At 66.4% G+C, this 27,648-nt stretch overlaps 1 protein-coding gene across 13 annotated transcripts; it reads right to left on the reverse strand.

Annotated features, from left to right (window-relative positions):
- On the reverse strand, positions 1-27,211 carry TCF3 (transcription factor 3). Of its 13 annotated transcripts, none has more exons than XM_039248129.1 (19): positions 26,942-27,211; positions 25,022-25,135; positions 21,853-21,925; positions 12,973-13,046; positions 12,716-12,794; positions 11,071-11,138; positions 10,128-10,257; positions 9,597-9,646; positions 8,574-8,676; positions 8,348-8,502; positions 8,136-8,268; positions 7,767-7,825; positions 7,574-7,652; positions 6,912-6,985; positions 6,359-6,517; positions 6,157-6,280; positions 3,280-3,415; positions 872-1,095; positions 1-701 (listed from the first exon to the last, which is right to left on the reverse strand). In XM_039248129.1, exons 2-19 carry the CDS (start codon positions 25,091-25,093, stop codon positions 559-561), a joined length of 1,935 nt encoding a protein of 644 aa, XP_039104060.1. In that variant the 5' UTR covers positions 25,094-25,135; positions 26,942-27,211; the 3' UTR covers positions 1-558. The 13 variants fall into 13 exon arrangements, with proteins under 13 accessions (XP_039104060.1, XP_039104059.1, XP_039104058.1 ...); XM_039248128.1 differs by having other exon boundaries at positions 872-1,098; XM_039248127.1 differs by lacking the exon at positions 872-1,095 and adding an exon at positions 2,894-3,129.
- Positions 27,212-27,648: the final 437 nt, after the last annotated feature.

Below are 27,648 nucleotides of genomic sequence, written 5' to 3' on the forward strand. Positions count from 1 at the left end.
TAGCAAGAGACAAGAGACTTTTATACAAAAAATTTGTTGCTTACAAAACATATGCAAAAAAGCTTAAAAAAAAGATCAAAGGCATCCTTGTTGCTAATTTTCTAATACATTAAAAAAAAAATCTCCTAACTAACGTCCTTTATTTTCCTTAAGACAAGGGTCAGGTGTAGGCACGGTCGCCGGCTCGTCCAGAGCCGCTGGGGGTGCAGCCTCCGCGGCCGCCGGGCGGCAGGTCTGGACTCCCCCGCGTTCTATACTTAAGGCATTTTTTTGTCTCTTCTGACAAAGTACGAATCTTGCTTGCTTCCTGGTTTTGTTTACAAATGAAAAACAAAACTGCCCCTTTGGGCTGGTCCTGGGGTCCTGAGCTGCAGTTTCCAACCCGCCAGGAAAGTCCCCCAGACGTCAAGGCGGTGAGACCCCGAGGGAGGGGGTGCTCAAGGCCAGGGAGGGCCCCCCCCGCCGCCCCCCGCCCCCCCCCACCGGGGGCTGTGCCCGCTCAAGGCCGACCACCGGCGTGCGGGGCGCGGGCCGGGTGCTCGTCCGCGCGCGCACCTTTCACATGTGCCCTGCGGGGTTGCGGGGCTCGCTCAGGCCCTGGGGGGCAGCCGCCAGCACCATCTGGGGGTCTCCGACCACACCCGACACCTTCTCCTCTTCTCTTCGCTTCAAGCAAGCCGCTTTGGGGTTCAGGTTACGCTCTGGGGGGAGGGGAGAGCAACGTGGGAGAGGATCCCTGGGGGGGGCAGGAGAGGGGAGCTGATCACCCCTTCCCCGGAGCGCCTGGCACGGGGCGGGGGGGGGGGGGGCAGGGCGGCCGGCGCGGGGGGTTGGGGGCAGAGGGACGGGGTCACCTGGCCAGGGAGCCTACCTCGCACCTGCTGCTCCAGGCCCAGGATGACCTGCACGGCCTGCTGCAGGATGAGCAGCTTGGTCTGCGCCTTGTCCGACTTGAGGTGCATCTGGCACATGCGCCCCAGCTCCCGGAAGGCCTCGTTAATGTCGCGCACGCGCACCCGCTCCCGCGCGTTATTGGCCATGCGCCTCTCCCGGTCCCTCAGGTCTTTCTCCTCCAGGGACAGCACCTCCTCCGTACTGCTGGGTCACAGCACCGGGGCCTCTGTTAGTCACGGGCGGCGCGTGCAGGCGAGTGGGGCCTGCTGACTGCGTGTGCGTGCGTGCGTGCGTGCATGTGCGAGCTCGTGTGTGCTCCTGCGTGCTCATGCCCACGAGCCGTGCTCATCTGTGGGCACAGGGCACACGCGGCTGCAGCAGAGACCCTGGGATGTGCCTGTCTCTGCCCCGCCCCCCGTGGGCTCCACCGTGGGCAAGGCTGTGTGTGTGGTTCCCCGCAGAGGAGACCGATGTGGGACTGTCCCCAGGGGGTGGAGGTAGGGACCAGGGCCCCCCATCGGGGGGTCTGTGGGGAGCTGGAGGGCATCCCTTGCCCCCTGCCTGCTCCCCGGGCCCAAGGACTGGCCAGGCAGGCAGGGAGGCAGCCCAGTGCCGGGCTGTGGTCAGAGCAGCCGCGCGCTGTGTTGGGGCCGCGCCAGGCTTGATCGGACCTGACCAGCGTGGGCGCAAGAGGCAGAGAAGGCTCTGGCTCGGCAGGCAGAGGCCTGACCCCCACTCCCTGCCCACGCTGAACTCTGGACACCCCAGGAGCTGGCTGCGGCACGGCCACAGGCCCCGGCCTCGGGCTGGGAGGGTGGGCTCCCCGGGCCTCCTGCTGTCACCGCTGGGCGAAGGGCCCCCGACGGAGCAGGGGCTCTGAGCTCCCGAGCCCCCGCCGTGGCCGGCCTGGCCCAAGCCCTACGGCCGGGGGGGGGGGGGGGGGGCCTGCGTGTGCGCGGCCCCTTGGTGCCCTGCCCTGCTCCTGTGGGGGGGCTGCTGCCCCCCCGCCCTTGGGCCCGAGCGGACCCTGCCAGGTGGCGGCGGCGGCGGCCCCCGGAGCCCAGGACAAGCGCGCAGACCAAACTGACGGGCCTGAGGCCGGCGCCCCTCGGTCCTTTCTTCCCTCAAGTCCCGACTTGGGGGCTTTGGGGGGAGGAAAGACCCCAAGGTCGCAGCCCTGCCATCCGGGCTTGGGCAGCAAGTGCGAGGTAGGGAGGGGCTGCCGTGGAAGCAGAGGGTGGGGGAGACTGGGGGGGAGCGCAAGAGGCAGAGCGCGGGGAGCGGGCGCAGGGGGCACGGCGGGGCGCCCACGCCACCACGGAAACATGGGAACCGCGGAGCTGAGGGGACAGCGGGCCGGGCGGGCGAAGGCCCCAGCTCCGGTCCAAGCAACAGCACTGCGGGAAAGAAAGGGTTAGCGGGCGCACGGGAGCGGGAGGCGTTAAGGAAGCAGCTGAGCCGGGAGCCAAGTGTGGGGGGCATTCGGGGGGGGGGGCATTCTGGATCCGTGCCCAGCCCTGGGAATCAGGGGTGCGGGGAACCCCACCTGTAGACGGGGTGTGACGGGCTGACGCGGCCCCACAGCGTCTCTGTTCTGAGCGGCAGTGACCTTTGGCCCAGGGGCCCGGGGGCCTCAGCCAGAGAGCTACCGGCTTCCCGAGAGGGCAGGGCCGGGCTGGGGGGGGGAGGGGGAGTCCCTGGGGTGCAGGGAGACGAGTCAGAGCTGCTGTGCAGGTCTGCGGGGCTGGGGGTCCGAAGGGGTCCTCGTGCCAGAGAGGACCCCGGAGCCAGGCTAGGTGGCCCACTGCTCGGAAGAGGGGAGGGCGACTGGCGTGTGGGGGGGGTCACAGCAAGGAGGGCGGTCGCTGCAGGGGGAGGTCACAGCAAGGAGGGCGGTCGCTGCAGGAGAGGGACAGTCACAGCGGGGGAGGCCGGCTCCAGGAGGCGGGGGGCGAGCGGGGGCAGCAGCGGCGGGGGAGGGAGCGGCGCCCCCACTGACCTCGCACCTGCTGCTCCAGGTTCAGGATGACCGACACGGCCTGGTGCAGGATGAGCAGTTTGGTCTGGGGCTTCTCGCTGCTGAGGTGCAGCTGGCACATGCGCCCCAGCTCCTTAAAAGCCTCATTGATGTCTCGGACCCGCAGCCGCTCCCGCGCGTTATTGGCCACCCGGCGCTCCTTCTCCCGCTCAGCCTTCTGCTCTGGGGGGAGAAGGTCGTCCTCGTCCTCGTCCGGGCTATGGGGGGGGGGGCCCGGGGGGGGCCAGAGGGAGACAGTGAGGCGGGGGCGCGGGCGGGGGCCCGCCGACGGCCTCGCGGTGTGGGCGCCGTGTGCGTGTGTGTGCATGCGTCCTGCGGGGCGGGGCGGGGGCGGGGGGGGCGGGCACCTGGTCCGGGGCCGGGGCGGCTTCGGCTCCTTCTTCTCCTCCTCCGAGGCGTCGGCCACGGAGGCGCTCTCCTCGTCTTCCTTCTCCTCGCGTTTGATCTCGCCGGCACCCGAGACGCCGCCGGCGCGGCCGAGCCCTACGACAGGCCTGGGGTTAGGGTCTGGGGCGCCTCCAGGGCCGCTGGCAGCCCCCGCTCGCGGGACGGGTACTGAGCTCTCCTGGGAGAGCCAGGCCTTCGTTTGCAAGAACAAAACCCAATGAAACAGCAGTAACAGTAGAACCGGGTCCCTCCCTCAGGCCACGGTCCTCAGCTGCAGAGACCAAGGTCGGGGTCGGGGGCGGGGGGGTGCACTTGACCACCTTTAAAAGAAAGCACATGGCGATTCTGCGGTGACTCAGAGGTGGGGAAACTATTTCCTGAAATACTAAAAGGGCCTTTCTCGAAAAAAAAAAAAAGAAGTAAGTAAACTCGACTGTATCCAAACTGAGAATTTCTGATGACCAGCATACGACCCAGAAAACAAGAACACAGATGCCACCAGCGATACTTGTCGCATATAAGTCGACGAAGAGCTGGTCTCCGTGACATGTAAAGAGCACCTACAGAACGAGACAAGGACCAGCCGCTCAACAGGGAAACGGGACGTTCCCGAGCGGGCAGGCGGTACGCGTGGCCGTGGCCATGATGACCTGCACCAGGCCACTGGGGAAATGCACGTGCGGATCCAGTGAGCCACTAGGCTGGCGGGGCCGGCGGGGCCTAACCACCTGACGACCGACTGCGGGAGGGAAGGTGGCAAGGCCAGTTTGGGCAACAATCTGCGGTTACTGGAAGGAGACACACAGCCCCGAACCCCACAACCTGGAGTCACACTCGAGAAACACCTGTGCGCCAGGAGACGCGTTACGCTGCACAGAGCGCCCGGCGCAACGGCAGCGTGCAAGCCGGTGTCCCGTCCTGTACCAGCGCCCGCAGCCGGGTGGCCCTCGGACCCAGTGCACAACATGCCAACAGGATGCCAATTTCATGAAGCCCAGAACCATGTAACGAAATACAGGCTTGAGGGGCGCCTGTGGGGCTCAGGCAGTTAAGAATCCGACTTCGGCTCAGGTCATGATCTCACGGTTCGTGGGTTCGAGCCCCGCGTCGGGCTCTGTGCTGACAGCTCGGAGCCTGGAGCTGCTTTGGATTCTGGGTCTCCTTCTCTGTCTGCCCCCCACCCTCTCACACTCTCTCAAAAATGAATAAACATTTAAAAAAAAAAAAAAAAAAGACGGGGCGCCTGGGTGGCTTAGTCGGTTAAGCATCCGACTTTTGCTTAGGTCATGATCTCACGGTTCATGGGTTCGAGCCCCGCGTCGGGCTCTGTGCTGACTGCCAGCTCGGAGCCTGGAGCCTGTCTCTCTCTCTGTCTCCTAGAAATAAATAAAACATTTAAAAAAAAAATAAAAAAATAAAAAAATAAAAAAATAAAAAAAAAAAAAAAGAAAGAAAGAGGGGACCTGCCCTGGAGTGGGCTGCGGGCCTGTCCTTGGGGGCTCAGGACCCCAGGCAGCGCCGTCATCGTACACACAGTGTCACCATGAGGGTGATGTGGCATTTTCCCCAGAGGGGCATGTGCTCTGTGCCCTGTCTGGGCCTCGGTTTCCCCACTGCAGCGGAGCCAGCGTCAGCACCTCGCATGGGGGGGGGGGTCTGGTCCACCCTCCCAGAAGACCTCGTGCCACAATGGGGAGCAGCGTCCACTGGCCACAGGCCTCTCTCCTCGGGTCACCCCCTCCCCGCCATGTTCAAGGCGCTGTCACCTCCTCCGTCTTTTCCCTGTAAAGTTCACACCCACGACTTTCGGCCACGACCCCGACCCCATGGCGTGCAGCTTGGGGTCCTCGTCTCAGGAGCCTATGGTACAGTCTGCTCCCCCCACCAAGCTCTGAACTCCACCAACTGCTGAGAATGCCTGGACCCCCCCCCAGACCCCAATCCCACCACCTCTGCACCCACGAACCCTGTGGCCTCTGCCTTCCGAAAACCCCGAACTTGCCACGCCCCACCCTCTTCCAGGTCCCACGCAAGGCACAGTTTGTTCTCCCCGCTGCCACCGGAGGGCATCGCGAGCACTGCGTCCAGAAGGCTCCCGCTCTGCCAGCAGCCCAGAGCCGTCCAGGGCTCTCCTAGTGTTGCAGGGTTAAGGCCCAAAGTCCTCCCCCAAGACTCTGCAGGACTTGCCCTGTCACCTCCCTGACGCCCCCCCCCCCAGCTCTCCCTCCCCCGCCTTCCCCTCACTCAGCACACCACCATTATCCTGCCCCAGGGCCTTTGCACATGCCTCACTCAAGTACTTATCTGCTTTTGCTCCTGCCTAGCTCTGCTCAAATGTCAATCTCAAACCCCCCCCATTAAAACTACCAGTGCTCCTATACCCCCTCCTCCCCACTTCCTCTGACCCCTTTCCTTTCACATGTAGTCCACTGTTGACCTCTCTCCTCTACATTCCCCGTTCCTCCCCCAGTGCCGAGAAAGGCCCCAGGCACTCGGCTGACGCTGAACACGCACGTACTTCTGCCAGGCAGGCTCGGTTACCCAGCCGCCGAGCAAGTGAGGAGGTCAGACCCCACCTCCCCTCAGGAAGGAACACACAGGCTGGCCTGGCTGGCCTCCCGGAGGGCTTCCCCGTGCAGGGTGAGGGCGATGCTGTGTATGGGGGGGAGGGGGCCGCACCCCAGGGCTGGGCAGAGAGCAGACCCCTCCCTAGCCCGGCAGCTCTCAGCCGCTCTGTCAGGGCCTTCCAGCGGGGGGAACGGCGTCCGGGACCACCCCAGCCCGCCAGCCGGGCCTCGCACAGGACGTCAGGGCCCGGCCGCCCCGCTGACGCTTACCGCTGTAGGAGTCCGGGGGCCGGGACAGGTCGGGGAGGGGGCCAGGCTGGCTGGGGAGGGCGACGTGGTTGTGCAGGAGGCTGCCGCTGCCCGTGAGCGCGTCTTCCGAGTGGCCGCCTCCGACCTGCAGGCAGGGGAGAGGACTCGTCCGTCAACGCCGCCCGCCTCGCCCCCGAGCAGCCCCCTCTCAGACGGCACTCACCAGGCTGGCATGTCGCCCGCCCAGGGGCAGGACGGGGCCGGGGAAGCCAGAGGCCAGGGCCCCGTGGCCGGGTAGCAGCCCGTGAGCGTCAGCGGCTGTGCCCACCGCGTGGCTGCGCAGCACGTGGATGGCTTCGTCCAGGCGGTCCTCCATCTTGTTCTGCGGGGGGGGGTTGGGGGGGGGACGGTGAAGGGCCCGGCCTCGGGGGCCAGGGGACCACCGCGGTGGCTTTGACCGTCACCAGCTTTGGGCTCTGGCTCCACAGTTCCCCATCCCGGGGGCGTCTGTCCCATAAACTCCGCTGGTGGTGGGAGACCTAAGGACTCTTCCGGGACACGGTTTCACAGTCCCGTAAACCGGCCACAGCAGACACGCTGAGCCACCCTCGCGGGCAACCCCCCTGCCCCAGGAAAGGGTGTCCCTGTGTCCACACGAATGTCACACCCACGTGGACCATGCCCCCCCCCCCACCACGGGGCAAACCCTCCCTGGCCACGCACACCCCCACTAGGGACGGCTCCCCACCCCCGGAAGGCCTGCGCAGGAAGCTCACCAGGCTGTGGAGACCCCCGTCGTAGCTCGGCGATAAGGCACCGGGGCCCCCCGTCCGGGTCCACTGCGATGTCCCTGGAAGCGGTAGGTGGCACATCAGTGGGGGTACCTATGGCCAGGGGTGCAAGTGGCCAGACCGAGCGGGAGGGAGACGCTGGCAGGGGCTGTGGCCACAGAGCCCGTCACGCCTGGGCTGGCCACACGGGGGCCCCAACACCCGCAAGGCGGGTCTAAACCCAAACCCACGCCCCACCTCCCACGGGGAAGGGGCTCCGCGGCACAGAAGCCAGAGCAGGGCAGCGGTCAGCCCCGGGCCCCTGCACAGGCCAGGAAGTGGCGAGGGTCCCTGAGGCTTCCTGATGCCAGCTGAGCCCCGAGTACATCTTCTCGGGGACAGGAGGATCTGGCCCCCTTGGCAGAGTCAAGCACAGGGCACACAACTGGTGCCTAACTACTATCCAGGGGGCGGATGGACACCAACACATGAGTGTTCCAGAGCCGGGGGGAGGGGGAGGGAGTCCCTGCCTGCTACTCTGGCCCGTGGACCCCACATCCTGCCCCCGCAAGGTCCCACCCACCCCTCACTGCTCACACATCACAGACTGGCTCATAGATCACCTCCTCCAGACAGCCCCCCTCCCCTCCCCAGCACCCCCCACACACCTGCTAGGCCTTGTGGGGAGCCCACGGGGGTCGAGGGACTAGAGGAGAAGTTATTGCTGGAGTGATCCGGGGAGTAGATCTGTGACAGGAAGAGAGACAGGCCCACCCCTCGGGGGGGGGGGGGGAGTCAGGGGCGGGCTCCAGGCCCCCAGCCCAGCCACACCCACGCCCGCCACCCAGTCCCACGCCTCACCGAAGCCAATGCTTTCCCCAGGGCGTCCCCAGAGCTGCCGGCCGTCGTCCCGCGGGACCCTGGGGGGGGAAGGGGGAGACGCAAAGCCCAACGTCAGGGACGCAGCAACCCCAGCACCTAGCCCGGCTGGCACGGACCCCCGTGTGCTTGCTCCTTCTGTGCCCAGCGCCGGGCAGCTTGGCCTGAGCTTGGCTTTTGGCCTGGCGTCCCAGCCACGCTTCCGCAGGGGCCCCAGGGACGGGTGGGCAGCAGGCCCCCCGGACGCAAAGCGGGCTCCACCCTCCAGAAGCCATTTCCAAACCCGGCGCACGCGGCCCAAGGAGCCCCGGCGGGCACGTGGGGCAGGACCAGGAGGGAAGGGCGCGGTACCCAGGAGGCCGTCGGCCCCGCCGACGGGGGGCGTGTGGCTGGCGCCGCTGCCGTAGGCGGCCGTGGGGGCCGCGGAGAAGGTGGACACTGCAGGGAGCCGGCCGTTCACCTCCGTTCCGTGCAGCTGGTAGCCCTGGGGGCGGGGGTCAGGCGGGGTCAGACGGGGTGCGGCCCCCCCAGCCCCCGCCCCCCACCACACAGGCCGTACTCACCATGCGCTCGTGGGGCGGGAGGCTGCCGAACCCCCCGCCGGAGCCACTGCCGCCTGGCGTGAGGGGCAGGGGGGACGAGGGCCCCCCCAGCACGGGCCCGAAGCCCGCCTGGCCCGAGGGGCTCCAGAGCTCGGCCGAAGGGTGCAGGCTGCCATCTGCGGAGGGTCACAGGGTGAGGCGGGGGCCCCGGCCCGGCCCCAGCCGCCTCAGGAGAGCCCCCACGTACCTGCCACGTAGAAGGGGGTGGGGTAGGTGCCGCCGGGGGTCTTGGCAGAGGGGTAGGCACCGCTGTCCCTGCCGTAGTCGTCGCCTGAGCTGGACGGGTACACCTGTGGGCGGGCGGTGCCGTCAGGCGGGGCGAGGACCCCATCTCGCCGTGCGGCTGACCGCTCCCAGCACTGGAGGCTCTGGTGACGTCGTTACTTCCCTGTTCCTTCTCCTGACCCCCCACCCCCTGGACCCCTGCCCAGAATGCTCCCCGCACCCCCCGCTTCAGTGCGGTCAGAGCCCAGCGGGGACACCCCAGCCCTCCCTCCCTCGTGGCCTGCCCTGGAGCCTCCCCGGTCCCATACGACGCGGGGCTGGGAGGCAGGGTCCAGAGCAGCAGGTGGCAGAGCTGTCCTGGGGTGGTGCCACACGGGAGGGGCACCGCCTGGGCGGAGGCCGGCTGGGAACGCCCACCCTGGCACTGGGCGGAAATGGGGTGAGCGCCAGGAGGTGGGTGGGGACTGACTCTCAGCTTTGGGGTTTCAGGAAACTGGGGTGGGGGCTCAGATCGGGAAAGCCGGGTCGATGGCATCACAGCGCAGGTCTCTAAGGAGCCCGGCCCGCACCTCCCAGCCACAGACCAGAGCGCCAACCCCGTGACCATGACCCCAGGGTCTAGTGCAACCTGGGTCAGCTGTGGGGCGTGGGGGCTCCTGGAGGCCAGTGCAGGGGCCAGACACCCAGCAAATGGCTGTTCCTTCTGGCAACTCCACTGCCAGAGAGGGGCACGTGACCCTCTGACGTGGGCCCCCAGGGTGCCCCCAAGACCCCATCACACCCAAGGTGCCTTGGCCACAAGTATCATGTGGCTCTTACAAGAAGATCCGAGCTAGACTGAAGAAGAACTTCCTGGGCCCCCACAGCACCGGCTGTCGCAGCTGCAGCCGGGGAGCCCCCCTCCCTGCCTCTGCTGACCTGCGGTGGACCCCCAGAGAGAGGACCCCGGGCCTGGGCATGTGGCCTGTGGGACCCTGCGACTCACCGAGGACGGGAGACCCGGCGGCACCTTCCGGACCTTCTTGGGCTGTGAGTCTATCAGGAACAAGAGGAGTGAGTGGCCCTCAGGGCCTGGCGGGGTCTTGAGGGGTCCCTGCTCTGTCCCTCCCTGCCGCTCCCACAGCCCGTCCCCACCGCCCTGGCTCCTGCCATTGCAAGCCCGCCTGTCGCCCCACCCAGGGACCCAGAATCTCCCCCCACAGGGCTCATGCGGCCACTCAGACACACAACGCGAGGACGGGGTGGGGGGGCTCATCAACACAGGGGGCCCAGCCGGGGGGACCGGGAGCGCCTGCTTCTGGAAACCAGGGTCCTCCCAGTGGCCCACCGCGCGCCCGGAGTTCCGTGGGTCGCGCTGCTGCACCGGGGTGCGGGCTGGCATCCCCAGGCGCTGGAGGGCCATGACGCGCCGGCACGGAAACCCCGCGCCAGGCGAGTGAGTCACGCCACTGCTGCCCAGAGCCGAGCGCTGAAGGCGCAGCAGGGGCCGCGCCCCCACCCCCGGACCCGCACTCACCCAGCCCGCTCTCCGCGGCTCTCCGCCGGGGGTGGCCGGTGTAGGAGTAATACTGGGAGCCGCCCTTGGTGCCCGAGGGGGACAGCGGCCCGGGGCTGCTGAGGGCCAGCTCGCTGGGCAGGAAGCTGGCCTGGGGGATGAGAGAGAGAGGTCATGGGGGGGGCGCCAGGCTGGCAACTGGCCGCGCTGCTCGGGGCCGCCCGAGGGGGCCAGCGGCCCTCAGTGGAGCCCCCTGCCTGCCCCGCTTGGCTCTCCTGACACCGGTCCTGGTCCCGCGACCTGCACGCCCCACAGCTCTTCCCGGGCAGAGACGCAGAGAAAAGCTGTTGCCGACAAACCCGTGGCCGATCCCAGACTCCAGAGAGACCTGGCGGCTTCGCTGTTTCTTTTAAGGTAACCAGCCTAACTCTGCACCCTCTCATCTGAATCAGACTCCCTTTCCTCCTGAGCAGAGCCGACCAGGGTTCAAGCCAGTGTGCAGCTGGGGTGAGCAGCCGCTCCAGGCCTCTGCCTCCCCGCCAGTGTCCCGGGCACTCTGGCTGCACCCCCGGCACACAGACGAGTGGCACCAGCGTGGACGCGGCCTGGCCGCACTGAGGCCAGGGAGCCCCAGGCTGGGGGCCACGCAGGGACACGGCTGGTCACTGAGCCCCCAGCCGGGCTGGGTGGGACTTCCACCCGTGCTAGGGGCTCCCTGGAAGGGCCAGCCTGAGACGAGCGGGACGGAAAGCTGCAGGCCCGCCTCGGTGTCCTTGTCTGCTACTCGGGCCACTGCAGCTGTCCCAGGTCGGGAGCCACAGGCAGGGGCCACGGCCTCCTGACCGGCTCTCAGCTCAGCCCGACTCGGCTGGGGGGGTCGGGGGGCGCGCGACGGGCACAGCCCTGCTCCAGTCTGCAGGAGCGGCCGACACAGGGCGCAGAGGGGCCCCGGCCCGGACCTCACCTGGCTCAGGCCGCCGAGCCCTGCGTCTCTCCCGAAGGCAGTGTACGCGCTCCGCTCGCCGCCCTTGCCTGGAGGAGAGAAGGCTCGCTGGGAGCTGCCCTGCCGCTGGGCACGGGCTGCACACAGCAGGCACTCTATCAGTGCACACCAAGTGGGCTTTGGCGGAACGCTGGTCTCCCCGTCAGGCTGGGGGACAAGCAGGGGTCTGAACACTGTCCCAAGATGACTTTCAGAGGCCTTGGCAAACTACCGGGGGCCCCATATGTGCTGTCCCCAAGGGGACAGCAGCGACTTGCCCTCTGTGTTCTCTGCGCATGGTCCCGAGGCATCAACAGCGCCTGAGAGGCTCAGTACCCGGGCCCTGGCCTCCACCCAAGCCCCCGAGAGAGCATGTGACCGGCCCTGTGCGGGCAGGAAGGCCTGGGCCTGTGGGGACACAGCCAGCCCAGTGGCACCGATGCTGACAGAGGCCCGGCCTTACGGCCGGAGCCCCACTGAGGCAGAGCCCCTGGCCAGTCAGGAGCCGAGCCACTTAAAACTGATTCAGGCTCGAGCTGAATGGTCGACTGAGGGGACATCATAACCTGCTGTGACGTGAGGGATGGACTTGGACACTCGGCCAGCTGTCCGGGGTTCCGCTCACACCGCAGAACAAAGCCGCCCAGTTTCTGTACCGTGGAGCTGGCTTCAGCCCAACTCCTCTGCGAAGCAGGTGCTGCCCGGGGCTGCCCCACAGCTGTACCCCCGGTTCCACCTCCCCAGGGCCCGGAGGCCAGAGGGGGTCTGCCCGGTCCCGGGAGTAAACGGTGGCTTCCTTCCCCTGAGGTGAGCAGGGGAAAAGGGCTCCCCGCCCAGCCTCGGCCCTGGGCTCGGCCCAGGAAGGCGGCTTCGCTCCCAGCCTCTCGCTCCCCTGCGGGAAGACCGAGTTGGGGTTCGGGCCCTGGCAGGCAGGGTGAGGGTGCAGAGGAGGTGCGGCCACGAGCCCCGTGGGCCCATGGAAGGGCTCACACGTCCGGGTGGTAGAACCGCCGCCTCACCACGGAGCTTGGCCGGGCCGACGGCGACAACGTGAAACCCAGGGCGGCCTGGGTGCCCCGTGCTGGGGCTGGGACACAGCTGCTGACCAGGCCTGGCCGTGGGAAACTGCCCACGTCAGGAAGCAGCGGGAGGAAGGAACAGGCAGAAGGGAAGCAGCGTCTCTGCAGGTGCACAGGCCACCCGAGGCCACACGCCGGGCCGGCCTCCGCCCTCCCGGCCTGGGAAATGGGCGCAGACTCCGGCCGCACGGCGTGTCCTCAGATGCTGCCCCTCCCCCCGCCCTTCACAGGACCTCGCACCCCGTCGTGGGGACCTGTGCCTGCCACCGTCCATCCAGGCCCCAGTGGCCCCGGGACAGAGGCCTCTGGGTGCATCCTCGTCCCAGTCAGGACACTGAGGGGACAGTCCCCCCCCTGAATCCCAGCAAGGAGGGGCTGCCTCCATGAGTTGCCAGGACCCCCAAGCGGAGTCCTGCGGGCACCAGGCCGTAACCACCGACGCCCTCCGCTCTAGGAGAGATCCCCACAGCACAGGTGCCTGGAGTGCACCGGCCACGCCAAGGGGACACACCGGCGGGGGGGGGGGGCGGACCGTGCCACGCACTCACCCGCGAGCCCGGGTCCCAGGAATGTGGACGAAGAGAGGCTGCCGTGGGGCTCAGTGAAGTGTGTGCCTTCGCCGTAGGTCTGGGGGGAGACAGGTGGGCGTGAGGCAAACAGCCCCCAGGCAGGCTTGCAAGCGCCCTACTTGGGACTGAACCCGTGTGTCTGAGCCCAAAGCCCCAGGAGCCTCAGCTTCCCGGATACTCCCTCCCCGCTCCGGAGAGAGGAGCGCCAGGTCTCTGGCCTCACGGAGGCTCCTTACCCGGCCGGGGTCAAACGAGGAGCTGCTCTGGTCGCCGGTGCCCCAGGAGCCCGAGCTGGGTCGGTCCTCGAGACCTGTGGGGTGAGAGAAGTGAGTCAGGGTCTGCAGCACCGCGGCCCAGCTCTGACGCCGGCTCTGGCTCCCACCACCGCAGGGACAAGCCCCCATTCGACTCAGCAGGTCTCCGGGCCCTTCTGGATCCAGCCTGCCCTGAGGCCCGTCTGGCCTCACCCAACCCGCACTCTGCCCCTGTTCACACTGCTGATGGGACTCGCTCAGATGGCTGAGCTTCTGTCCGAGTCTGGATTTCGACTCCTGTCATGACTTTACAGTCCTGAGATGGAGCCTGGCGTTGGGTTCTGAGCTGAGCACAGAGCCTGCTAGGGATTCTCTCTCTCTCATTCTCTCTCTCTCTGCCCCTCTACTGCACCTGCGTGCACACACAAGCGTTCTCTCTCTCTTAAAAAATAAAATCTTATAAAACGAGACCACCAACATTGGTGGGAAGCGGCCCAGACATCCGGCAGTTAGCCTACCTTCAGGCCCACAGTTCAAAAAACAATTCTACCAGCTACCTCTGCTGGCAAACTTCTACCAGTCCACCAAAGCCCCAGCCACTATGCCCACCCTGGGCAGGGCCCTCAGTCTCCACGCTCCTCCCCCCAGCCCCTAGTTTCTCCCTCTGGCCCAGCCCTGACCACGCGGGACTGGGGCATCTGCACCAGGCCCAGTCCCTCCCCGAAGAAAGGTTCAGGAGAACATCGGTGAAGGGTGAGGAGTGATGACCTCTGATCTCGGGCAAGCAGGAGCGTCTCCTGTCCAGTCAGTGCCGATTCAGCAGGCGGGGCCAATCCTCAGTTGAAGCAACAGCATGGCCCGGGACTACCATCTGGGCACAGGCTGGCAGCCCCGGGGGCGGGGGGGGGGCGTGCAGCCCCAGAGGTGCGGGGCTGCTGCTGACCCCGTGGACAGCGGAGGCTCAAGGCGCGGGGGGTGAGGCAGAGGATCCAGGGCTGCAGCAGTGGGGCGGGGCGGGGCGCAGCCCTTATCTCCGGGAACACTCCCAGGCACCACCCAGTAGGCGCAGACCCTTCCTGGGCCTGGACTCTCAAACACAAGCGAGAAGTCCGGGGCCCCACGCTGGCCACAGGACCACTCTGTCCCCATGCCTCAGTTTCCCTCTATTGTAAACGGGAGGTCTGTATGCACAGACCCTACTCTGCATGACCCGGGTCAGGCTGGAGGTGATGGGGGGGAGGGACCTGTGCCCAGCCCCTCTGTCTGAGCCAGAAGCCCCTCCATCACCCCCTGACCTGCCGGGGCTGGGCCCCTGGGTAGGGGGCAGGGTCTGACCCTTCGGCTGGCCTGCCCCCCCTCCCCCGCTCATCTTACCAGAAACTCCTTTCAAATTTCATCCTATTGCTGCGCCTTTGTGTTAACCGTCTCCCCCCAAACTGGTGTTTAATTGCTGTCAGATTTGCATAATTATGCATATTAATCCCCAACCTAATGAATATTCATGTAGTCCATTTAGGTTTTATTTTCTAATCAAAAAATTCCAATGTGATTGGAGTGGGGCACTGTCTTAGCCGGGGGGGGGGGGGGGGGCTCTCCAGCACCTGCCACCAGGTTGGAGGGTCTGTACCTGAGGTCCCCGAGCCCAGGCAGGGGTGGCCGGTGAGGCAGGGGCGGCCTGGGGCAGAGCGCCAGCAGCCGGAGCCTCAGCTTCCCTGGGCCGCACACGCCTGGTACCCTCTCCTTCCGGAGCCGCCCCAGCCCGCCGTGTGCACCCACAACGCGCCCCCGGAGGCAGCAGACCCCGCGACGGTGTGCAGGGAGGCCACGTCAGAGGACGACTCCTCCTCAGCACCCACAACCCAGGCCCCGAGAAGCCCTCACGGTCCCGGCCCCCCCCCAGAGGTGACAAAAATAAGAGCAGCCCCGCCCCCACCACGTTGCCCCCCAGCGATTAATCATACATGTTAATAATCATCATGAATATTCATAGCAGTCCTCGTTCCTGTTCTAATTAAAACGTACTAATAGAATAAAGGATTATCGTCAGACTGGTAATTTTTTTATGCCCCTTTTTTCAAGCTGGACTGGACGCGCTGGCGGAGGTGAGGCCGGGAGGCAACAGCAGGCTGGGCCAGGACAGAGGGTGCCCCGCCAGGGCCACATCTCGGGCCTCGAGTGCCACCCCACCTGCCCAGGCTGCTCTGAGGACGGGGGCCCTCAGCAGAGCCCGGCCCCCACCCGAGCCAGGGGGCAGCGGGTGCGGGCTGGGCCCCGCTGGCCCGCGGGCTGGGCCGCGTGCCCCTGGGACTGGGGCGGAAGCCCGCAGCCCAGGGCCCAAGCCAGGCCCCCAAGCCCCCTCCCACCTGTGTTTTGTAAATAAAGTTTTACTGACACACGACCATGGGTCTGTTTGTTCCTGCAAAGACAGGACAGGTTAGCTGCTGGCCCTTTATAGAGAAGGTCGGCCAGCCCCAGGAGGAAGGAAGATTCCTGAAGCTGGCTGCTCTGTATAAAGAAGCCTGACCCACAGACTCACCGGTGCTGGGCGCGAGGTTAGGGTGCGAGGCAGACAAAACCTAGGTGGTCGTCAGCCCAGCTCTGTGAGGGCCCCCGCCCAGAGCGGAAGGCTCTCCCTCCCACTGTCCTCAGGGCAGAGACCAGATCCCTCTGCAACCACCCTCGCCGCCCCCACCATGTGAGCAGACCCCACCCACACCCCTGCCCCCCAGCCGGGGTCTGCTCTGCACCCCTGGCATTGCCCACGCAGGGCCGTCTGCACCTCACGGCCTCACTGTCCCTGTAACGGGACTGGCTGCCAAGAGCACTTCCTGGACGGTGACCCCGTCCACCTGCCTGCGCCGTACGGCGGCCGCATGTGCCTACTGCCCGTCTGAAACGTGGCAGCATGATTAGGGGCGTACAGGATCCTGTGTAAACTCGGGGGCGACAGCATGGCCCCCAAACCGAAAGGCTAATGTGATGATGATAAACTAACAAAATCAAAGGCCAATACCGCGTGTGCAGTGACTGCACCTGAAAACAATGACAAACGCCCTAAGCCCGGGGCACCTGGGGGGCTCAGGTCACGATCTTATGGTTCGTGAGTTCGAGCCCCGTGCATGGGGCTCTGCACCATCAGCACGGAGCCCGCTGGGGGTTCTCTCTCCCGCCTCTCTGCCCCTCCCCTGCCGACGCAGTCGCTCGGATTACATAAATTTAAAAAAGAAGGCCTTAAGAACACCGCAGCAGGCGCTGGGGGGCCCCCCTCGCAGCCCCCCAGGCGGCCGGTGTGACCCTGGGCCTGTCAGCAGCCTTCGGCTCTTCTGTCTCACAATTACAATCTCCCCCGGCCGCGCCCTCCCACAGCCAGGGCTACTCTTCCCGGGACTCTGGGGGCCAGCTCTGCGATCCCAGTAGCGCTCAGGACCAGGCGGAGCGCCGCGAGGGGCGCGCTTCCGTGTCCCCGGCCCTCCGCTCCCTCCTCTGCCCTGTTCACGCGCAAGGATGCCTCCTTCCCCGGGCTGCGGAGTGTGCACTTAAGACCTCCAGAGCTGGCCATGGCCATGAGCAGAGGCCGCCTCACAGCCCCCGGTGCTGGAAAGGCCGGGGGGGGGGGCGGCGCAGGACGCAAGCCCAGCAGCGCAGGCGCACAGCTTCCGCAGCCGCAGGTGTGCCCTGGGCGGGGCAGGGAAGCAGGACCCCTGCTCACGGCCTGTGGGCAAGTGGGGTCACGCCCCCCCCTTTCCAACACTAGGAGACCCCAAACCCTGGGGTTCGCCTCCCCGCTCCCCAGGGCAACAGCCTACAGCCCTCCCATGGTCCCCCCAGCGCGCGGTGACGACTCCTGGCGGGCGTGCCCCTCCCCCCACGCTGATTTCAGAGCCGGGACCAGCTGGTAACAAAAACCTCATCCTGCTTCAGGCTCGGGGGGACCCGTGTGGCATCCGAACGTGGGGACAGAGAACCTCCCCAACCTGGGGCCTCTGTACAACAGACGCGAGACAGACCCACGCGTGGAACACGAAAGACGGCCCAAGATTCCGAAGATCAGCAACGGCCATCAGGCGGCCCGGAGACACTGCCCTGTGCCGGGTGCGGGCGGCTGTCGGCCAGGCGAAGCCTTGGAAAGGCAGTGACGCCTCCCGGCCCGCAGATGGGGAAGCCGGGGCTGAAGAGCCCAAGCGGCAGGGCGGGCGCCCTGACGGCCGGCCTGGACAGTGGCAATTCACTGCCCCAAACTGCGGCGGGGCGGGCGCCCCGTGGGACAGGGGCGTGGGTGTCCCCCGCCAGGGCTGGGAGCGCTGGGAGCAGGAGGTTTGCCACGTTACTGCGAACCCTGCGAACAGGCACCGGCCTCCCAGACCCAATCCCAGGAGGCGCCCGCCCGCCAGGAGCGCAGAAGGGGAGGCCGGAGCTCCGGGCAGACGCACCAGGCAGAGCCACCCGGGCAGTAAAGTTTGACTCCCAGGCACTTGCATGGAGGACGGGCTGGACCGACCCAGAAAACCCCACGGAAGGGAGTTCCATGAGCCGCGCCACACAGGGTCCGGCACACGCACGGCCCGACCCGTGGCGCTGCGGGGAAGCAGGTGCCGCGGACGATGACAGCGGCCCCTCGGCGAGAGCAGGAGGCTCTGGGTCTTCCCGACGGGGCCTGGGCTCTGGCCACACCCAGCTCTGCACCAGCGACCTCGAAGGTGGACAGTCAGGGATGCACATTAGCTTCCAGCCTGGAAAAGAGGGTTCTCGACGGGAGCCTGATGCCAAGACGTCATCTTCTAAACAAATGATCACGTGGGTCTAAAAGATGACACAGGTGTTTCCACGGCCAGTGGAGCACGGCGACCACGGCCCTGGACACGCGCACGCGCGCAGCCTGCGGGGCAGGGAGGGGAAGTCCAGGAGGGAAGGGCGGTCTCACCGCGGAGCCAACGTGGAGCCAACAAGGAGGCACAGTCAATACGATGATGGGGCGGAGGCGCCTCCAACGTTCATTCTTGAAACCGTGAGGGTCGACGGGGACAAGCCACGCAGACGGGACTGCTCCGGGGCTGAGGGAGCACCGCGGAGCCACACACAGAAGTTCTCGGCCCGCCTGCCCCCACCCCGGGGACGCGCCCTTCAAAGCACCCAGAGGCGCCCCGGGCTCCAGTCTCCCGTCACACAGAACGCCTTTCTTTCCGTTCCGTCTGTCCCCGTGAGCGAGCGCCCTCCCCAGCAGGCCCTGGCCGCGCCCCGCGACTCCCGCGCCGGCCCCGCTGCGGGTCTGTGTGCCGGGGCTTTGACCCCACAGGCGGACAGAAGGGAATTTCGGGATTTCCAAGTGGCCAGGACTTTTCCACTTTCTGGTCTTTTATTTCCTTCTAGCTTTACTGCTGTCGTCACGGAACAGGACTCGCGCTTCTTTTGCTTAGGTCAGGGTTGCAGTGACTGGTATGTGGTCCATTTTCACAAAGGGGGTGTGGTCCTGCCGTCCCAGGCCTGGCCTTTCAAGGACACGTGCCTCTACCAAGGACATGCGCCCCTCAGAATCACCCGGAAGCTCTTATAAGCCCCCGCCAGCCTTTCAGTCGGTGGCCCAGGCCCAGGGCGGGCGGAGGGGGCGTGAGCAGCCCCACGGGTGGACCCACGTGTGTGCGCGGCCGGGACCCGCCAGGTTAGCGCCACCTCGGTCTCCAGCCTCCCGCTCCCGCGCGTCCTGCCCGCCTCCAGCGTTCAGGGGCTCCTCGGCCCGACGCGGCGGCGAGCAGGTGCCCTCGGGACCCTGACGTCTGCAGGCTCGATGGACCCTGTCATCTGATTAGGGAATTTTCAGCAACGGCACCAAGGGGAGGACCCCATGAACGAACAAGATCCGACAACATAAAAACTGCGAAACAGAGACGCTAAAACTCTCCCTTGTCAACGAGCTATAAACACAGTCAGGAAAGAGCTACAGATCACAGAACACGAACACCCTTCCCACATGAAGAACTCCCACACGTCGATCAGGAGCCGCACGGGGCAGGGGTGCGGGACGCTGTGGAGACAGCGCTGGGTGGTCTCTCGGGACGGCTACTACGCCGGGTCCGTCTTCACCGTGAGGACGAGAACGAAGTCACAATCTGCGAGGGCGGACGACTCACACAGCGCGCCGGTGCTGACGCAGGTCGTCAGGCAGCAACGCGGGGACTGACCAGCCGCAGCCCGATGCGGGCCCGGGACGCCCTCCGCTCACTCAGAAAAGCCAAGCTCAGAGGGTCACGGGCCACACGGGCTCATGTGCGTAACACTCGGCACGGGAAAACCGTGCGGCTGGACACCGGCAGGTCAGCAGTCGCCGATGGGGACCGGCGCCGGGCCAGCGGGGCTACCGGCAGATGACGGCACAGACGCATGCTCGTCTCCGCACGGCTCCGGGCCAGCAGGCCACCGCGGGCGCAGCGGCGCCCTTGACCTCCCGCGACAGGTCTTTGCAGGCCCCCATCAATCTACTGTGATTTCAGAAAAGGTGACCAATTCCCAAACGAGCTCAAGATGGTAACGGAAATTCACCCAATGAGAACTCACGGCCAATGAACTTTCAAAATAATGGGCAGCCGTCACTGGTCACATGAACGCCCCTGAAATGGCGGGTTCCAGGCACCTGCCAGGTGTGAGGAGCGCTCTGAAGACCCGCGCTGGCCCAGGGCACCTGAGCGCCCGCCCGCGCACCCGCTCCCCCGGGAGAGGTGCGTCAGTGAGCCCCTCTGACGTCCCGTCCCGCGTGGCCCAAGCCCTGCGGCCTCTGGCAGAGCACTCTGCACCCCAAGCTTTCCCGGGCGGGGGGAACTCAAGTTTTCTTCTTTCTGGTGTTTCTCCACCCAGGTCCTGACCAGAAAACAAGCGGGCGGAAAGACCGTGCAGACAAACCCCCAGACGCGGCTGCCCGCGGACCCCACACGCCACTCAGCTTATACTTCGGCCACGTTCAGAGACCCGCCCCCCCGGCCGGTGCAGGCGCCCTGCGGGAAGGCGGACGACAGCCACACCGGGCCCCCAGCAGCCGGGAGCCCCTGGCAAGCACACACCTGGGGCCCCAACTCCCAACAAGCAGGGACCCGCCCCTTTCGCGGGAGGGAGAGCCCTCTGTGGGGGCCACCCCTGGTCCTGGAGCTCCCAGGTCTGGGGCCGGGGACCTCCAGGCAGGGCTGGGAGGGTCCCACTGAGACACGCCCGTGCCCCGTTTACAAGGCAGTCCCGCCCACTCCCTGAATCATCTGGCCGCAGGCAGATGTCCTTTTGCAGATGAAGAAACTGAGGCTCCGTCACGCCGCCCAACACAGGTGAGCCGGCTCGTCCCGTGCCTGGGGCAGCGGTGAGGAGGGGCCCGGAAGCCCCGGTGCCCGCCAGGCTCAGGCACCCCCGAACGAGGCGAGGGGTCCCCAGCTGCGTGTCCTGGATGGGGGCAGGGGCAGGGGGCGTCTCCCAGGCCAGACCAGTCAGCGAGGTCCAGACGAGGCTAGACAGCCCTGTCCCAGTGGTCAGGGCCGGAGGGCGGGCCAGCCTGGAGGAGCCCCTCCCCCAGAAGCTGCGGCCTCGGGGGCCTGGGGCTGCTGTCTGGGTGGGTGGACACTGAAGAGAAAAGACTGGGGATGGGGGATGGACAGAGGCCTGGGGGAGGGAGGAACGAGGGCAGGTGGCTGTGCTCCTCTCCTCCAAGGAGGCCCCGGGGCGGACCCTCTGCCCACAGAAGGACGGGGAGGGGAGGGGTAGGGCAGGGGTGGCACTCCGCTGGGGGAGGTCGGCCTGTGGGGATTTCCGCAGGGCAGAAAGGACTCTGTCCAGCCCCACAGCCACTTCCTCAGGCAGAGGGGAAGGCCAGCACCGGGGAGGGGGGGAGGGGGGACATGGTACCAGGTCCCTCCCTTTGTTGGGGGGGTGCCTGAGCACAAACCACCCTTGAAAACCCCCTCCTCCAGCACACTGGACACCCCAATGGAATTCAGACGCCTCCAAGAAAGACACTTCCGTTCCAAATCCCGGGGTCACAGAAAGACGCACACCCAGTCCTGTGGCCCCAGAAAGATACCCAAGTCCATACAGTGGCAGGAAATCCCCGTCTCCCTGAAGGGCTCCCCCAAATCCCACCAACAGCCAGGGTAGGCTTCCCAACATGCACGGGGCACCACGCTCTACCCAGAGCCCAGGATGCCCAACTCGTGCGCAAAAGCCCAAGTCCTTCCGGAACCCCAGGCCCTGAACACCTGCAGTAGCCCCTTCGCTTTTCCTACAACACATCAAGTCAGGCCCTACCTCAGGACCTTTGCATGGGCTGTGCCCTCTGCCTTGAACCGCCCTTTGGTCTCTGCTCAAACATCACCTCCTTAGACACTGAACGGAGCACCTTGACTCTGAGGTAGCCTCCTCCCTGACCCCTCCTGTTGGGTTCCTTGAGCAGGAAGGAACCTCTGTCCCTCCCCCGCATCATGTCATGGGCCCTCAGTGCCCAGGAGAGTAACCAGCTCCTCCGGGCTTGCCGAAGACCTTCCTGGTCTGAATGCTCAATCCTCGATCCCGGGAACGGCCCCAGGTCTGCGGCAGGATGCTGGTCACCCGGTGCCGGGTCCCCTGTGCAGCTGACTCACGACATAAACTTGAAAACAACAGCCTGGAGCTGGGCCTTTCCCTGGACTCACAGGGTGAGCACCGTTTAGCAAGAGCTAGATTCCGTGTCTCTTATCTTCTGGACCTCAGTTTCCCCCTTCAACTGGGGACCCAGGGGCACCCGGGAGGCTCAAGTCCTCACCTCACGTGTGCCCCTCTGTAACACAGGACCCCCACCCCAAGGCCCCCTCCTCCGGTGCCGAGTCTGGGAGTGGCCCCGAGGCAGCAGAGTCCTACCTGAGCCTCCAAACTGGGCGCCAGCCAGGGGGGTGGGCCGGCCCTTGCCGTTGGCCACCGGCAGTGGGAACATCTGCGGGAGGAGAGAGAGAATGAGGTGAGTGTGGGGGCCAGGCGGTCCCATGGGAAACCCCAGGCAGGACAAGGCAGAAGGCCCACTCCGTACGCAAGAAGGGCCCTCAGCAAACCCCCGAAGCCACGGTCCGCACCGGCAGCGGGAGGTCTGGGAGGTTCCAAGCTGCCCGGGCGCCCAGCTGGGGAGCACACGTCTCTGGATGCCGGGCTTGAACTTACTTAAAAGATGACCATGAAACACACACATACACGCGTGCGCACCCTCCGCCATTTGTGCAGTCTGTTTGGGGCCACAGCAACCCTCCTGAGCACTTAAACTGAATTATCTGCCCTTAGAAAGGGCACTAAGTTTTTCTTTGGTTTCCTCCGGAGGGAATCGGATCACTCACACCCACAGCGGGGGCAGCAAAGCACAGACCGTCCCCGAGGCCGTGGGCCCCTGGCCCTGAGTGGCAGGCAGCCAGCCCTCGGGCGGGAGGAGGCGGCCTGGGTCAAGGGTCCCCCACACGTCAGGTTCTGGACACAGCGGCTGCCCAGGGTGCTCATCACTGGGCTGTGTATCAGGGGAAACTGAGGCCCAGGACAGGAAGCTGGAGAGACGTGGGGAAAGCTGCAAAGGCCCCCTCCCCCAGGTGACCGGGTGGCTCCCCCCGGGCGCCTTCCCTCCTGTCCCCCGGTTTACCCAAACCCTGCGTTAAGTCCCTTGAGATTAAACAGCTTAGCAGCACGAGCCAGGAAACCCCAACATCAACAAAGCCGTCCGCCCCCGCCCCAGTCTAGCTTCCCTGAAGTCCCCACCTAGCGCCCGAGTGGTGACCGGCAGGTGGGCTCAGAGCCACCAGCTCCCGACCTACCCCGCCAGCCAGGGGGTCAGGGCAGGGGCCCCTGGGCAGGAGGACTCTTGGGGCAGCCGGGCAAGGGCCCCAGGAAGTCGGGTCCCGTCCCCACACCCCATTCTGCAGGAGGGAACCAGAGGCCATGTGCTCACTGGGCCCTGGCAGGCACGGGAGCAGAGGCTCACGGGAGGCGTGGAGCCCGGCGGGAAGCAGATTCTTGGTGGGTCTGAGCCCCACTCCTGGGGGGGGTGGCTGTGCTCATTCAACTGGCCCAGCCTCCCCAGGGTCCTGTTCTCTCAGAAGAGCCATGTCCCACCGGGTAAACTGAGGCCTGCACGGAGGGAGGGGCTGGCCTGAGCCAAGACCAGAACCCACCAAGCCCCTGGGGGGACACGGGGCGCCGCGCACGTGTCGGTTTCGTCCTCTAAGGCACCAGAGGCGCTGCGCATGTGGCACTTGCCGCCGGGGCAGTGGACCACGTCAGCCCTGACAAGCCCCCCTGGACCCTAGAGCCCATCTTCTCTTCTGTGAAATGGACTCAAGGTCCTGAGCACGTGGGAGGCACAAACCCCATCGGGCAAGGGCATCGTGGGCCCACGGGAGCCCCTGCAAGTGCCATCACCCCTCATCATCCCTCTGGGCAGCCAGCCACGTCACCAGTCCCCCGGCCCCTCACCAGCCTGCTTGGGGAGCGCGGCTCCGGCCCGGGGCGCCCTCCGCACCCCAAGAACGCCGGCCTGGCAGAGCCAGCTGTAACACCGCGGCTCCTGCCTCTCCTTCCTCCCGCTCCTGCGGCTGCCCCTCCCGCCGCTGGCCGTGACCCTGGCCCCGGCGAGCGCTTCCCTTCAAGATCTTCTCTTCCAGTCTAACCAAGCTATTTTAAAAAATGTAAATCAACTCAGTTTCTCGGGGCGGGGGGGGGCAGCTCCAGATGGACAGAAATGGGGAGCAGCCTGTGCGCTGCCATGGAAATCCAGCTCCGTTTCCTCCAGGGGACGCACAGGCCACCTTAACCCTCAGCCTCAATTTCCTCACCTGTGGGGTGGGCTGTGAGCAGGAAGGGGTATATGTGAGAGAGATGTTCGGACCCACCAGACACACGGGGCAGGGGAAGCAGCGTTCAGGGCTCTTAGGCAGAAGAGGCGAAGCGGCCACAGGTCCAAAGCTGTGCCCACCTCCGCCCCCGCCGGTTCCAGCCCAATAGTCTGTGACTTGTCAGTTTAACAAAAAAAACAACTGAACTGTACCCCGGGGTACTCAGCCAGGAAAGCAAAAATAAAACGGGGCTTAAAAATGGCTCAAAAATACCAGAATGGCCCTTCCGGAGCCAGAGCCCCTCTGTCCCGTGGGCTGTGTTTTTCCACAGGATGGCTGGTGTCGTTTCGGTTTGGGGACTTTTGTTTTCGACAGGCCTCAGTGGCCTGGGCCTTGTCCTGGCAGAGGGGTAAATTCAGACCGAAAGCACCCTCCCCCAACGTTTCAAATCAACACGGCGCTCGGCGGGGGGTGCGGGAGCAGGACAGAGGAATCGTGTGCACGCGGGGCGCAGGGTTTTGGAGGTCACCTGTGACAGGGGGTCCACTGCACAGACAGGCACACAGAGGCCCCTGGTCCTTCAGGATGTGCTCCAGCCACCCAAGGGAGCTCCGGCTCCCAGCCTCAGGGGGTGCGCTGAGCCGTGTGTGGCGGGAAGCCAGCCCCCCACCCTGGGAAGCACCGTCCAGCCAGGCGTGTGCGGACGCTACGGGACACCGCACGGGCCTGGGAAGTGTGAGGAAGGCTCTGCCGCCCTGCCAGCACAGCAGTGACAGCGGCAGCCCCTGCTACCCAGGGACCCCCACACTCTCCAGATCCCCTCCTGCGCGCCCGCCCCCTCCTGCTCCGGCCCCCGGCTCCTGACCATCGCACTAGCTGCCACGGGGCCAAATAACCGAGGTCTTAGACTTCCAATGTCTGCGTCCTCTGCCTCCCTCAAAAGGGTCCCCATACCGGTCATCTCGTGCAGGGCACCTTTTTCTTTTTGAGTCTACGCTGGAATAAATAACCCTGATCACACCCATTCTCCAGATCGGAAGACCAAGGCCACTGCTTCCCCACAACCAATGCACCCCAATTCCCCCAGCCAGCCCCCCCGCCAGCCCCCTCCGCCCACCCCACTCAGGCCCAGCTCTTGATGAGTGCGGTACTCCTGGCCGAAGCCTCTTTCCCAGCAGCCCACGCTGAGGCAGAGGCGGCGCCCAGGAAGGGCCCCCGCTTACCATGCTGAAGTCCAGGAGATCACTGAGCTCCTTGTCTGTGCCCACGGGCGCCATCCTCTGCGGCTGGTTCATTCTCCAGGGGCCAGGGTGGGCACCTCAGGCCTAGAAACAGCCCTACAGAAGGGGAGGAGACAGACGCACAGAAAAACAGGGGAGGAAGAGGTCTGAGTGACCATGACAGAGACGGACAGATGGGGAGTGGGGGAGCTATTTAAAAAGCTCTTGTAACTGCCCTGAGGGCTTGGGTCTTCCCAGAAAGAGCCCCTTCCCGACCAGGGGGTGGGGGCAGGGCAGGCGGGACTCCAGATTTGGGCCCCAGGAGACCTCTCCCCAGAGCCCTCAGGGAGTTTGACCGATGGGGGTGGGCAGTCTGCAAACACACACTCTAAACTCCCTCCAAGACCACCAGGGAATCAGACTGCAGATTTCACACAGGCTGCAGGGTGGGAGTGGTCCCTCCCCAGGGGGCCAGGCCCGCCCCTCTGCCCACCACAATCTCTCCTTTCCACCTCCCAGGGAAGGGGGAGGGTGGCCCCGGCTTCATCCCAGGGGAAATTCGGTGACCCCCACCCCCAGTCACAGCGTGCTGAAAACCAGGTCACCCCAAACTCAAAGCAAAAAAAAAAAAAAAACAAAAAAAAAAACCTCTTCGATAAAAAGGCAAACGAGGGAGTTTGGGGGGAGTGCCCTACACAGGGACCTACTTACAAAGGTCCCCTCCACTCTTAACCTCCTGCCCTCACACGCCAAAAAAAAAAAAAAGGAAAAAAAGGAAAAAAACACCAATCCTAGGTTGTTTAATTGTCACGAAGTATCCGGGAATTATTTTTAAGTAACTCTGAAAACATAGCCTTTGCCTCTTGCTGAAAGGGGGGGTGGGGGGGTCCCCCAAACCAGGGTTTCCCCCGCAGGGTCCCAGGGGCCTCCACTCCACAACGGGGGTGGAGAGTCACCTGCCTGCCCCTCCCCAACCCCCGGAGAAGGGACCGGGGCGAGTCTCCGTCCCGCGGACAGAGCGCGGGGCCCCTCCGGCTGCGGTGCGGAGCTCCCAGGCTGGGGGCGGCCCCGCGGAAACCACGGAGGCTGCGGGGGAGAGGGGGTTCCGAGGTCGAGGGAGACCCAGCTCCAGGCGCGGAGGAACCCCCGCTTTGTTTGCCAACCAGGGGCGAGGTGTGAAACGGCCGCCCCTGCGCACCCCCTCCCCCAAGCCCTCCCGCTCTCGCAGGGCGTGTGAAACTGACTTTGTTGAGGAGTACGAAACCGGCACTTTTTTGTGGGGTGGTTGAAACCGATTTCAGGGCCGACCCGGGGGAGGGGGAGACTGGAAACTTGTGGGGTGTCGCCGGACCCCGCGGGGGGGGGCTGGAAACGGGCTCAGAGCGCAGAGGGGCCGGGGGAGGCCCGCGCGCCCCGCCCCCACCCCCCCGCCGCGGCCGGTGCAGGCGCTCGGCCCGCGGGCCTTTGAAGCCGGGCCGCCGCCGCCGCCGCCGCCCCGGGCCGCCCCGGGCCGCGCTAACGCGGAGCAGATGTTCGCGCCCCCCCCCCCCCCCCCCCCCCCCCCCCGGCCGGGCCCTCAACCTGCGCCCGCGGGCCGCGCCGCCGCACCTTCCCCGCCAGACAAAAGGCCGCCCCCCCGCCCCCCGCCAACTCCGGCGCCCGCGGAGGGGGCCCCGCCGCGGCCCCGCCCGCCGCGCCGCAAACTTTCGCCAAGAGCGGCCCGGCGGGCGGGGGGCGCGGCGCCGAAAGTTGGGAGAACAATGACGCCCGGCCCGCGGCGCGGCGGGAGCGCACCCCCGGACGGCGCCCCCGCCCCAACTTCCCCGGGCCCGCGGCGGCGGCTGGGGGGGGCGGGGGAACGGCGGGGGGGGGCCGGGCCAACTTCGCACAAAGCCGCGGGGCCCGCGGTCCCGGCGTGCTCACCTGCTCGGCGCGGCCCGGCCCGCAGAGCGCGGGGGGCGGCGGCATGAACGGCCCCCCCGGACAAAGGGGCGTCGCACCGGGCCCCCGAGGGTCGCGCGTGGGCGGCGGCAGTGGCGCGCGTGGCCCGGCCCTCCCCGCGGCCCGCCCCGAGGGGCCCGTCCGCGGCCGGGGCGCTGGCGGGGACGGCGTGTGAGGAGTTTGCGGCACCCGCCGCCCGCGTCGCTGGGCTCGGTCCGGCCCGCTACGCTCGCGGCCGCCGCCGCTGCCTCATCTTCCTGCGGCGGGAGACATGTTCCGCCCCCCGCCCCGCGCGCTGCCCCGCCCCCTCCAGGCCCCGCCCTCGCCCCGCCCGGCGCCCCGCCCGGCGCCGCCGCGAATCCCTCCGCCGCCGCCCGCTCGGCCTGCGCTGATCCCCGCGGCTCGCCTTCCAGCGCGCCCGCGGTAGCAGCTGGAGCTCGTCCGTCTCGCGGCTTGGGAACAGGGGCGCCCAGGCGGGCCTCCTGCCAAAGGCGCGGGGAGGCAGCCAGGACTATCTTTCAGCGCGGAGGCGCACGCAGGAAGAAAACACACCCGTGACGCAAGAGGGAATGAACCGTGAGATGGAAAGATAAGGCACGGCAGCGATGGCCAATCGGCGGGCGCGAAACTGCGATTGGCGGGCTCGTTGGCCATTCCTAAGGCGGCCCCGCCCCCTGCCCCTCCTCCTC

Source organism: Hyaena hyaena, unplaced genomic scaffold, assembly GCF_003009895.1.
Source record: "Hyaena hyaena isolate Hyena2069 unplaced genomic scaffold, ASM300989v1 scaffold_302, whole genome shotgun sequence".
Lineage (NCBI taxonomy): Eukaryota > Metazoa > Chordata > Mammalia > Carnivora > Hyaenidae > Hyaena > Hyaena hyaena.